Source organism: Zootoca vivipara, chromosome 4 (genome assembly GCF_965207765.1).
Source record: "Zootoca vivipara chromosome 4, rZooViv2.hap1.1, whole genome shotgun sequence".
In the NCBI taxonomy this organism is placed as follows: domain Eukaryota; kingdom Metazoa; phylum Chordata; class Lepidosauria; order Squamata; family Lacertidae; genus Zootoca; species Zootoca vivipara.
This window is the reverse complement of record NC_142587.1, coordinates 76,533,960-76,547,435: the sequence shown is the minus strand read 5'-3', so window position 1 is coordinate 76,547,435 and position 13,476 is coordinate 76,533,960. Positions and strand designations below refer to the sequence as shown.

The 13,476-nt window shown below is 38.0% G+C and overlaps 1 protein-coding gene across 4 annotated transcripts in view; it reads left to right on the top strand.

Annotated features, from left to right (window-relative positions):
- Window positions 1-13,476, top strand: part of NBEA (neurobeachin) — a 365,422-nt gene that overhangs the window by 296,326 nt on the left and 55,620 nt on the right. For all 4 annotated transcript variants that reach the window (XM_088668226.1, XM_060273786.2, XM_088668227.1 and 1 more), the window contains 2 exons: window positions 2,789-2,908; window positions 7,172-7,324. In XM_088668226.1, the coding sequence (XP_088524352.1) occupies window positions 2,789-2,908; window positions 7,172-7,324 (273 nt within the window). The remainder of the gene's footprint in view (window positions 1-2,788; window positions 2,909-7,171; window positions 7,325-13,476) is intronic.

Genomic DNA, 13,476 nt, shown 5'->3' with positions numbered 1-13,476 from the left:
ATCAGTCTACATCCCAATTCCAAAGAAGGGCAGTGCCAAAGAATGCTGCAACTACCGCACAATTGCGCTCATTTCACACGCTAGCAAGGTTATGCTTAAAATTCTACAAGGCAGGCTTAGGCAGTATGTGGACCGAGAACTCCCAGAAGTGCAAGCTGGATTTCGAAAGGGCAGAGGAACCAGAGACCAAATAGCAAACATGCGCTGGATTATGGAGAAAGCTAGAGAGTTCCAGAAAAACGTCTACTTCTGCTTCATTGACTATGCAAAAGCCTTTGACTGTGTCGACCACAGCAAACTATGGCAAGTTCTTAAAGAAATGGGAGTGCCTGATCACCTCATCTGTCTCCTGAGAAATCTCTATGTGGGACAAGAAGCTACAGTTAGAACTGGATATGGAACAACTGATTGGTTCAAAATTGGGAAAGGAGTACGACAAGGTTGTATATTGTCTCCCTGCTTATTTAACTTATATGCAGAATTCATCATGCGAAAGGCTGGACTAGATGAATCCCAAGCCGGAATTAAGATTGCTGGAAGAAATATCAACAACCTCAGATATGCAGATGACACAACCTTGATGGCAGAAAGCGAGGAGGAATTAAAGAACCTTTTAATGAGGGTGAAAGAGGAGAGCGCAAAATATGGTCTGAAGCTCAACATCAAAAAAACCAAGATCATGGCCACTGGTCCCATCACCTCCTGGCAAATAGAAGGGGAAGAAATGGAGGCAGTGAGAGATTTTACTTTCTTGGGCTCCTTGATCACTGCAGATGGTGACAGCAGTCACGAAATTAAAAGACGCCTGCTTCTTGGGAGAAAAGCAATGACAAACCTAGACAGCATCTTAAAAAGCAGAGACATCACCTTGCCGACAAAGGTCCGTATAGTTAAAGCTATGGTTTTCCCAGTAGTGATGTATGGAAGTGAGAGTTGGACCATAAAGAAGGCTGATCGCCGAAGAATTGATGCTTTTGAATTATGGTGCTGGAGGAGACTCTTGAGAGTCCCATGGACTGCAAGAAGATCAAACCTATCCATTCTTAAGGAAATCAGCCCTGAGTGCTCCCTGGAAGGACAGATCGTGAAGCTGAGGCTCCAATACTTTGGCCACCTCATGAGAAGAGAAGAATCCTTGGAAAAGACCCTGATGTTGGGAAAGATTGAGGGCACTAGGAGAAGGGGACCACAGAGGACAAGATGGTTGGACAGTGTTCTCGAAGCTACGAACATGAGTTTGACCAAACTGCGGGAGGCAGTGCAAGACAGGAGTGCCTGGCGTGCTCTGGTCCATGGGGTCACGAAGAGTCGGACACGACTAAACGACTAAACAACAACATCAGCAGAGCCATAGGCTCCATATCCCTGGTCTACTGGGACTATCAGAATTGATAGAATATGAGTAAAACTTTATATTGTAGACATGGATACATGCCACCATAGAAGTCAGTAGTGCACAGTGGAGTGGGGTGGCAGAACTCACCTCCTGACAGCTGCTGCTTACAGAGAAGAAGGAAGGTTGATGTGGTGCTAACACGCTGCTGGAGCAAATCCTATGCTCCTGCCAGTGTGTTTGCACCACATTGACCCCCCTCCCTTGCCCTCCTTCCAGGTAAGCAACAGTGACTTGGTTGCCAGGAAGTCAGGTGAGCACCACAATGTTGTCATTCCCTGATCTGAAGTCTGAAACTAACATATCAACAGTTCTTACTGGGAACAAATTCCATTCAGCATTATTGCTGCATTTCAGGTCAGAATTGAGATATCTACTTCCTTTAGAGTGTAGGCAAAAACATTGCTGCTTTAATTTCTGATGACCAAATGGTTATATGTGGCTTAAATATAAATTCTAGTCTTTATCATCTGATTCTACACAATGATCTAAGGGCATCATAATCTAGTCACACTTTGCATCTTCCCCACCCATTTTTTTGTTTGTTACTAATTATGTAGGAGTTTTTTTGCCAGCTAACTTCGCTATCCATATGTGGCCCTTGTAGGCAAAAGTCAACACTTGTGAGAGCTAGCTAGAAAGAGTCTTTTTTATTTTTAATGGTGGAGGGCAGCCTGGTACCACATATGAAATTGCATGGGGATTTAGCTTTCATTTCTTACTGCACATCTAAACAAAAAGGTTTTAATGATACAGTTCTATGCTGATTTTTAATGCATTTAATTACATATTTTATTTGAACATATTTAGTTTGAGTAGCAGTCTGCCAAAATTAAGCACTTCCCATTTTTCCTTCATTAGGGAGTTGAGTGGATGCTTAGATCTCTCATCCTGAAAACAATTGAACTTTAACATGTTTCATTTTTATGAATCATTTCTTTGTTGAAGGCTTGGTATAATTTACTCTTCATCATATTTATTCATATATATATATATCACATGTAAAATATAATGTATGGGAAGTTCTCCAGAGAGCAGTGGAGTTTAGTCAATGAAATAGATAGAGATATTACTGGAGTATTTTGGAAGACTGGTGTGTGTGAAATAGACTGTAATACTCCAGTCTCTTGATGACAGTATTCTAATATAGAGCCAGCACATCATTTGTTGTAATCCTTCCATTCTAGGATTCAGATGCTTTTGGGTTTTTTAATAGCAATAGTTGCATCAAGAGATTAAGCATAAGCAATGTATTAATGTAAAGTGCTGATTAATTCTTTATTAATTCTTCCCTTAATTAATTTTAAATATTAACCTTGAAGGTACTTAAATTATGAAGTTGTTTTGGATTCCTTTGCTTATTACATTTGTATTCATTTGTTATTTTTTATTTAGGAACCCTTTACAACATTCTTCCTCAATGCAAATGATGGAAAATTTGATCACCCAGATCGAACCTTTTCTTCAGTGGCAAGATCTTGGAGAACTAGCCAAAGAGACACTTCAGATGTGAAGGTAGGATTATTGTTTTGCTACATATGCATGCAAAATAATTGAGTAACTGTTATTGTTGTTACATGCTACAAATAAACAATTGACTCATGCACTCCTGAAGTTCTGTTTCACATACGGTAAGAGCAAACAGAATCACTGGTTTAGACTTCACTGCTCTAAAATGCCATTTTTATATTCAATGAGAAATAAAGACTTCTTTTGTTCTTGCAAAAAACCCCACAACCAGTCTAATTTAAATCAAATAATCACAAGATAGAGAAAAGCCCAATAAATTTTCTTTCCTGCTGTTAACTCAATGTTTGGCCCATTCCATAAACAGAGCAAGATTGGATTTGACCTTAAAGTGTCATATTGTTATAGCTTGCTGAGCTCTGGCTTTGCATTGCCTGGGGCAATTAATAAAGCATTAATGACAAGACACATTTAAAATGTATGCTTTTCTGTAAGCCTTAGCTTTTACTTGACTATGCCTGAGGATATTATGCAACAGTACACATTAGATTAAACCAATATCTACACAATACGTAGAAACAGCCAGCAAGCAGGGTAATTTCACAATTGTGATTATACCTCCATTGTTCTATACAAAGGGTTTTTTATGTTTGAATAGGGCTATCATACTGAATCCTACATTCTTGCTTTATTTTAAGAAGTGTCCTCTCCTGATTACGAGTTAATACGATAGATTCCAAACTACATGAAAAGTGCTAGTAGCCCATTGTCTGATTTTAAATCTTTTCTGATTGTGTCTTGCTATTAAATATTTACAAAAGAAATCAAATTTATATTATCATAAGGCACTCACTCTTACTTGAAACAAGAATAGAAACTTTGTTACTATTTCTTTTTTTAAAAAAGCACATTGCTGGGGTCTTTTTAAAGGCACTTACGATCTCAAAATCCATTTAAACTGATGTTACTAAGAGTTACATTATTTATGTATTGAATTTCTGCTTTGACTTAGGAGAGAGAAATAATTGGTTGAACAAAAAACCCCTGGTAAACTCATAAACTCTTACCAGGTTCTTGCCATGATTTTGATTCCATTGGAAATCAATGTCATTTGGCATGTCATCAGCATTGTAAAGAAAACAATGTTTTTTGATCAGGATCAGATGACACATTAAATAATTCGCTTATGCATATTTCTTTGGGCTAAAAGCCCTAAGTTTTGTTTGCTTTCAATATGTTGAAATGTCTCTGAATCTATAAACATTCATAGTATCTGCCAGGCCATTTTGATGCACTTACATTGTGCTATTTGGTTCTGAAATGTATAAATATATGTTTGAAGTACTCAAAGGCAACTTTGTGATCTATGTATTACAGATCTTTAGTATATTGGGATACTGACCCAGTATGTGATTGGCATACTGGACCAGATTGCAAAAAATCAAATAAATAAAGATAATTAAAGACTAGATTATTATTTTTGTTCTTTCATATATATATGTGTGTGTGTGTGTGTGTGTGCTTTTTTAAATTTTTGAAGTTGTTGTCAACTTTCATCTTATCTACATTCCAAAGACACAAAAGCCTGTTGAATATCTACCCTGAAAGGCATCCAGACTCTAAGGCCAGACTGGATGATTGTAGATATATGATGATAGTTGTTGTGGCTGTTGCAAGCACCAGATGTCTTGTTCCATTGGTACAGAATGTAAAGTGACAAAAGATGCCAAATGTTGTAGTTTTGCCTAGTGTTTGGAAGGCATGTTGACCCTGTGGTTAGGCACTATCTTCAGGTAGGAAAAGATCCTATTCCTCCATCCCACCCCCTTTTTATTCATGAGAGGTAAATTTCCGTGTTTAAAATTAAATAGTGAAAGCTTACTATCCCAATCTAGATACTGTATATAAATAAGTAATGGTTTGCTGTCATGAGAAGAAGTACACCTAAATCTCAGTCTTTTACCTTCTCTTCTCCCTTCCAAACCAGGGGGAGAAAATAAGAAGCTTTTCATTTTGGTTTACAACAAATTTCAGTTGCAGTTTTGTCAAAAGCCATTGTTAGTTCTCAAAACAGAAAGCTTGCTTAAGAACTATAATGCACTGAAACTACTGTTCTGCCACATGTGAACCAAATGGCAAACTGCTGTTTGTTGCAAACCACTTCTAATCTACTCCTTTTGTGTGGGAGGGGAGAAAGGATCATGAGGCTCACACACGGTTGTTCTTATAAAAACACACCATTACATCTGAACTGGGTCAGTGTGTTTGCACTGTTTAATTTTCAAATACAGGTATTAAAAGATGCCATATTTGACAAATTTGTGCAACAGCACAGAAAGGAAAATGCTGCCAAAAAGGGTTTATTTTTACCTTTCTTGAAACACTTACCTTTCCCTGTAGTAATCAGTACAAAGCAAAAATAATAATACTCAGTGGAATGATCCTTTAGCAAACACTCCACTTGAAAATGACCCTAACTTGACCATTTCGTTTTTCACATTTGCTAGCACCTCCTTCCCACCCACCCCCACCTCCTTTCAATTTGTATAATTTTGGCATCCAAAGAATAGAGTGCTCAAGAACTAATCTTCTCTAATGCTTCTCAAACATGTTACATTGCACTTGGACAAGAGTACGTCGATGTCAGAAAAGGTAGCTATGAGAAAATGTCATTAAGGTGACAGATTGTAAATTAATATAGTTAATGGAGGTTCTTATAACTGAATGACCACCCCTCCTCCCCCAATATAAGGTGATTGTTGAATTAATGGATACCCAGGGATCAGCTTTTGGGGGGAAAAGAAGGAAACTGGCAGATGTGGGGGTGGTGAGGGAAACAGCTTTAAAACCCTGCAGTGAATTACATTAGAAAACTGAAAACGTCTGTATTGGATTTTATTTCAGAGGGAGGCCATAAAATGGTGTACTCCTGGCAAAACATATTAAACTGAAATGTCATCTTTGAGGCTTATAGTATCCTATTATGTTAGTGTTAATAGTGGCCTTCTATAACACCAAGTTTTAAAGTTTAATTTTTCAGCAGCTTGAATTTATCCAAAGCTTGTAAATTAGAAAATGTAGTTTGGCATTTTTTACCTCATACAAAGACATAACACATGTAATACTATTAACAATACCCTTGGGATTTAGCATAGCTATTAAAATAAACTAGAGATCATATTTAAAGACATAAAATGTCTGGTATAATATTCATTTTTGTCCTTTTAAAAGTTCCTGGTAGCTTTATTGCATTGTTCTTTATTTCAGAAGAAATAAAGAAGGCTAAGCTACTAAGACTGCAGGAAAAGTAGCTGCATATGAAGTAACAGAAATCTTAGTTATTTGAGCGGATATGCGAATTCAAGGGGGCGGGAAAGGTTCAATCTTGTGAAAAGTCACATAGAATTATTGGGTTGTTGTCCAGGAACTTTTAGTGTTCTGTAAACATTTCTGCTTCTGGAGTATGTACTTTAACAATAAATAGGACATATCACATGGACATTGAAATTATAGTTTGGCAAGAGTCATTGAAGTTTAAGGCACTTTAAAGTCCTAGCTGTTTTTCTAGAAGACTTGAGCTAAAATTTCTCATGTACTTACATCTCTCACATTCAAATAAAACCAAGTTTAATAGTGTACGCACTGAATAGTCCCTAGTCTTACATATTTTAGGAACCTTGTAAGGTTGTAGAACATGATATCTTTATTGAAAAGTTTTATTGGTAGCTAATTCTTTTCCTACTGATTTTTATACACCCTTGTATATTATTATTATTGTACATTAGGGATGGGTAATCTATGCTATCCAGATGTTGATGGACAACAGATCCCATTATTTCTGGCCATTGGCTGGTTCCCATGGGAGCTAGAGCCCAACATGCTCTGGGGTACCACAGGTTCCCCATTCCTTCGCACTTTGAAGTCTGGGAGTCCAGAGGCAATCATGTGGAAATCTGTTGTTGTACACAATAAAATCTGTGGAAATCTGTTGTTGTACACAATAAAAGGAAAGTTAGATCAAGCATCAGCCTGGGTCAGGGTAAGGCAGCATCATATGCTGATATGCCTCTGCACACAGCGATATTTCTGATTATATTAGTTTATTTTAATGAAGGTTATCTAAGCAATGGCCTCTGTAGCAGAATGGAACTGAGACGGGTCCTGCATCTATTACTGAGTAATTAAATGATTTGTATTAAAAATTAACTTAAAGGTATAATAGCATTGAAAATTAAGCATAAAGACAAGGTTGCAAAAGTTCTTGAATAAATTCTGTCTACAGAAAAAGTGTGTTTGTTTCTTCCACTACAGGAGTTAATTCCAGAGTTCTACTACCTACCAGAAATGTTTGTCAACAGTAACGGATATAACCTTGGAGTGAGAGAAGATGAAGTTGTTGTGAATGATGTTGAGCTTCCCCCTTGGGCAAAGAAGCCCGAAGACTTTGTGCGCATCAATAGGATGGTAAGAAGGCTTTTACCGGTAGTTAAGCTTGAGTAACAAGTTCCATGATTTAACAAGCTGGCATATCACTAGCTTTTCACCTCCGCAGGGCAGAAGTTGAAAATGGGAAGAAGAAAAAGCAAATGGAAGAAGTGGTTGATTGTATCCACCCTATATTTGACAGGATAAACATTTTATGCAGTAGATTTTATATACTTTCCCTTTAACAGGGAGTCATAATGAAATTAGTTACAGGTAGGTAGCCGTGTTGGTCTGACATAGTCGAAACAAAAAATTAAAAAAATTCCTTCCAGTAGCACCTTAGAGACCAACTAAGTTTGTCATAGCTATGACAATCTTAGTTGGTCTCTAAGGTGCTACTGGAAGGAATTTTGTTTGTTTGTTTGTTTGTTTTATAATGAAACTGTGGTCACTGCCTGGATGCCCCTTGTCCGCCACTCTGAACTTTCTAAATAAAGAACAGGAGATTAGTGTAATAAATAAAATAAAACCTGTTCTTTGCTCTCTACCAGAAGGCTTTGAAGAACCACCAAAATGCTAAATTTTCTGAAAAGCCAAAGGTATATAGGAGCACTGAAAGAGAGAAGTTAGTGCCTTGCAAAACTGGTTCCTTTGAAAGGAATTAACTGATTACACTGAGATCAAGCATACTTTCCTACCTGCTATCTTACACTATCTGAAATGATACACCATTAGCATGTGTGTTGAATTTTATTTGTTTCAAGTTAATAACTATATTTTTAACTCAAATATCTAAATGCTGAGTAGAAAGTACAGTGGTGCCTCGACCTACGAATTTAATCCATTCCGAAGGCACCTTCATAGGTCGAAAAATTTGTAAGTCGAAAAGCGCCACTGGAAACGCGATTTCCCATAGGAATGCATTGGAAACGGAAAAATTTGTAAGTCCCCATCTAAAAATTCCTAAGTTGAAAAAACCCTATCTAAAACCGCCGCGGTTTCCATTCGGATGTCGAAAAATTCGTAAGCGTGCGGCCATTTGCCCCATTCATAAGTCGAAAAATTCGGGTGCGAGTCGTTCGTAAGTCAAGGTACCACTGTACAATAGAATAGAAACTGAAGCAATAAAAAAGTAACTGATGCATTTAAAATCAGCTCAATATCACCCTGCTTAGATTGAAAACTTGTCTGATTAGTAGCATTTTATTTATATATTTGTTATTTTTTTAAAAAAATCTTAATTTGAATTTGTGTGCATTAGTGTTTTAATAGGAATATTTAGAGACACTCATTAAGGCACATTTCCACAACCCAGAGCTGCCCTCGTTCTGCATAAATCAACACATATGAGAGGCTCTTCACAATTAATCCATCAGTCTACTTTGCACAGAGGTGAATGTACATGTGCAGTGAGTGTAGGAGCTGTTTGTGTAGTGTGTATGCTCATGCACACATGGCTGTGCCTTGGATATGACCACCACTGGCAGGTGATCCTTGGGGGCTGGGCATTAATACAGCCACTGGGCTTAAGAACGTCAGCCACCCTCTGATCTGCACTGGGTTGCACTGCAAGACATACCTAATATTCCCTTAGATACTGTTTGTTTTGTTAATACCTATCTTCCCCCCCCCCCAATATAAAATAATTGCATTTTTGAGGCAAGCCTAGTTTCACAGTGCAATGATTAGCATCTATGAATCGCTTCCCATTAAACATCCCAAAGCATCCTATATAATAAAGTGCAAGTGTCTCTGCGTCCAGTCCCTGTGTCCCTGTGTCCGCGCTACTGTGCATGTGCCCCACGGACACAGGGATTGGACGCAGAGACTGGACGCACACACACACACACACTCGGACTCTCCCCACCCCCACCGTTTCCTTGCGGCCGCCAATTGCCGCTCCCGGCCGGACTGAGCGTTGGCGGCGGCGGGGGGAGAGAGCGTGCATGTGTGTGCGTCCAGCACCCCGGGATGTCTCCTTCCTGCCGCCGACAGGAAGGAGAGGTCCCGGGAGCACCGGATCGAGGAGCCGGTCTGCAGAGTCAGCGCCCAGCAATGCCACACGGAGCATCGCCTCCTCAATCCAGCACGGCGTTGCTGGGCGCTGACTCTGCAGACCGGCTCCTCGATCCGGTGCTCCGCGCAGTGCTCACATATGTTCTAGCGCCCGTTTATTTAACGGGCTGAACGACACTAGTTTTAACAATAAAACGAAAGAAAGAAAAGCAATTTCAATTCCAGTTCAGGTACAGACTGGGGTAAAAAAAAAAATCACATGTAAAACATCTTCTTGTTCTTTTCTTTCCCTTGGATGTCCTCGGCTTTCACACTACAGAAGTTCATACTTCAACTGGCTTAAAATGCTCTAAATGCAAAAAAGCATTCATATCCCCCAGCTAACAACAACGGTTGTTGTTGCAAATAATAATAGCAACCGTTGTCGGATAAATCTATCCGTGGTGCTTTGTATGGTTGACCTAACAATAATGCAATAAAAGTCACATTAAATCCATTTTAAAGAGGGGGAAGGTACAAATGGAATGAATTTAACTGTAGAGTTACTTATTATAAATTTCATTACTTTTCTATTATGAGCCGAAATGTTGATAACAGACCTACGGAAAAATAGGTATAATTTAAGTACCATTACTAAATACAGAACATAAAAAAAGGTATAGTGCACACAACCCAATGTTTCCCAAGCCATTTGAAATATTCATTTGGGACCTTTGTGATTTTGCAGACCATTGCATGTAAAATATAGCACATGTTGATGCTTATAGACTCAGTACCCCTGTTCATAAATTAATCAGTCTGTAAATCTTTATCTTCAACCTGTTATATACATTCATAGAAGTTTTATATAATAGAAACACTGTAGTCACTAGATGATAAATTACACCCATCTAATTCAGGCTTAAACAGGTATCTGGCATTTTGCTGGCAAGGAAGTGGGATGATATTTTGTTTTTATAAATATATGCTCTGAGAAATAGCCTTTCATTGAAGGAAATTCCTGTGAAAATTGGTCTCATTAGAAAGACTGGGGAAGTGATTAAGTCTGGTAACTTTTAGGAGATGTTTCAGTAGATTTTAAGAGCATTCAATTTATACATCAGTGATTGTTGGCCCAGTTTAATTTATCCATAGCAAGCTAGACTGATTACTACTGACATGCCCATGAAACATTAATAAAGCATTGTGTTCAATGCTAACATGATTATGGTCTGACCTCAGTGATGTCACAGAGGACAGAAGCCGTAAGTGTCCCTGCTAACATTACCCTAATGCTAGGTTCATCAATCATAATCTACCAGTTTACAACAACAGGAAAAAAGCTTTCCACAGATGTGACTTCGTAGTCTTGCTGAGCTTTTTGATCCCAGCAGACTTGTGGTGGTCCTGAGAGCCAAAAATAGAACACATTCAGCCAACAAGCCAAGCATGTTAAATTGATGCAGAAAACTGTAGCATGGAAAACTAGAGCACAGCCTGTATAATAAGCATTCTGTAATTTGAAGAGGCGATCTGCCACAATCCAAGATTAACTATAATAATATTTTGATTATTAAGCACAAAACATTGTAGTGGATTACAAATTATAACGCTGAGTGAAACATATAACACAAATTATACTTTTAGATTAAAAAGAACCTGTTTACTTGGTTTCTATGTTGCTTGGGGGAACAGGGATACAGCTTTCACACATTTGCAGATATATTACACCAGCACAAAAGCTGGTGTCCATATTTCAGCAAATTACCTTCCCCCAATTTGCCCCAAACAGCTATTTGTTTATTTATGTATTATATTCTTATCCCGTCTTTCCTCAGGGCAGCAATCAGCCTCCACTACCTTGTCTTCACAAAGCGGTAGGTCAGACTGAGAGATGGTAAGCCAGTAAGCTTTGTGGCTGAGTGGAGGTTTGAACCCTGTCTCTGTGATCTTAGTATCACACTGTAACCATTATACCAAACTGGCTCTCCATAGACTATGAAATCCATGGGTGTACTTGGAGGAGGCAATGGGAACCATGTCCCTCCCTTAATCCTATGATAATTTAATTTTGGCTGCACAGTCAAGTCTGTGCAAGTTAGACGGTCCCTTTCCCAGTATTTTTCTGTTAGCAATAGTGTACCTGTATTGCATGGTTTAACTAAAATTGCCACAAATTGAAAGGATTGCACAGCATAAAATCCCCATCCAAAGGCATCCAGAATAAATGTAATTAGATGGCATTGTATTATCAGGTAGATGCCGTGGTGTACATAACTACTAAAGCGTCTTGCAGATGTACAATTCACAATTCAACTTGAGTTACCCTTGCTATAGAACAGTAAATATCCACAGTGCAGGTAATGAGGCTCTTTTACAATAAGTAGGCATAAAAATGTTAATATCCAAATTTGTGGATATGACCAGGATCCCAATGGTAACACTAACACATTCTTGCAATATGGATATAATACCCAAACTTTAGTTGATACATCATTCACAAATGTCCCATTTAGAGTGCCCAGCTCCTTGACCAAGTGTTCATCAGTAGAGGCATCATAGTTGACTACTGTATAACATCTTACTTGACCTTATGATGTGACTGCAACATCACAGTCATCTCCAACAAAAGTCCATTTTCTTTTCTTTTCTTGGCAACCTATGGGTACCTCCACTGCTCACTCAAATCCAGGATATTAAGGTCATTTTTCTGCTTAGTTGATAAATTGTCAGAAGGCTTATATCATTCCACCTTGGGAAAGGCAGAGTGTTGTCTCATTGTACCCCACAGCAAGGACATGAGAGGGAGCAATCTGTGTTTCTCTGGCTGCAGTATGGCTAGCCATCCCTAGTATAGGACTGCAGCCTTTCAGAAGTCTATACATGTTCATTTAATGTGTATCCCACTATGCCTTGGACTTCACTCATGCACACCAGGAATGGGGAACCCTCCAGTTGTTGCTACAAATCCCATCAGCCCCAGTCAAGCATGGCCAGTAGTCGGGGATGATGGGAATTGTAGTTAAGCAACATCTGGAGGGCTTAATGTTTCCCACACACTTGCCTGGCAGTAAATTTAGTTGAACTCAGTGAAACTTACTTTTGAGTAGACTTGTAGGATAGCACTGTAAATCTTTTAAGAAAGAGCTGGTTGTAAGTTTTTGGCCTGTGGGAGCTACTTTAAGAATACAATTCTTTTAACTGGTTTTCTCTTGAGTTGGTACTATTATTTTCAAAAGGTATTGAAAGATACATTCTACCAGCTTTGAATTTAAATATAACACTGGAAGTTATATTTCCACTGATAAGCTGGACCTAAGGCAGTTTTATTGAAGTGTTCTAAATAATTTCCATTTGAAGCCTCAGTAAGTTCATGTTCTATGTATAGAATAGTTAATAAAATGTTTCAAATATTGGGGAAAAATGGCTGAGGCAGGAATAAAACATAAGAATTCAAAATCTTGCTGTCCACTGTGCACCTACGTTCTCTGTTGTGATATTCATAACAGGGTAATATTAATACTGTTTAAAATTCTATATAAAAGTTTAAAGATTGACCGTATAATAAAGCGGTGCTTGGTTTACATACACAATCCCTTTTCTTTAAGAGCAGAAAGACTGCATGTTGCCAGTTTGGACAACACAAATGGAAAATTTTAATCTGCTACTGGAACAAAAGAGCCACAATCTTACAGCGTGATCTACAACCTAGTTAATCTGACATAGTAGGTTTTAAGCTGATTTAGACCCATTGATTCAGCTGGCTGGTTTTGACAAATATTCTAATGTGTTAATGCAAATTAAATGGATGACTAGGACATGGTATTTGCTTCTTTTGTGGGATTTTATGGAAAAGTAAAAAACCACATCCCTAAATGATATGATAAACATACAATTGCTGCCTTTTTAATTTTAAAAATATGTTAGAAATCCATTAAATAACAAATAGGCATGGAAAATAGTTTAATTTTTGTATATACAGAGGTATTTAATAAATGCATAAAATAAACTTCCTGAGGAAACCCTGTAACAGTAGCAACAGAATGCATCATACCAATAATATTCTGTTTCGTGTGTATGTTTTATTATACTGCTTCTATAGTTTTTGTTGCCTTAAAACACTCTCAGAAAAGGGGGTATATAAATCTTATAAGAAAACAAAAGTGTGTTCCAACATTACTTATTTTTTTACTTTT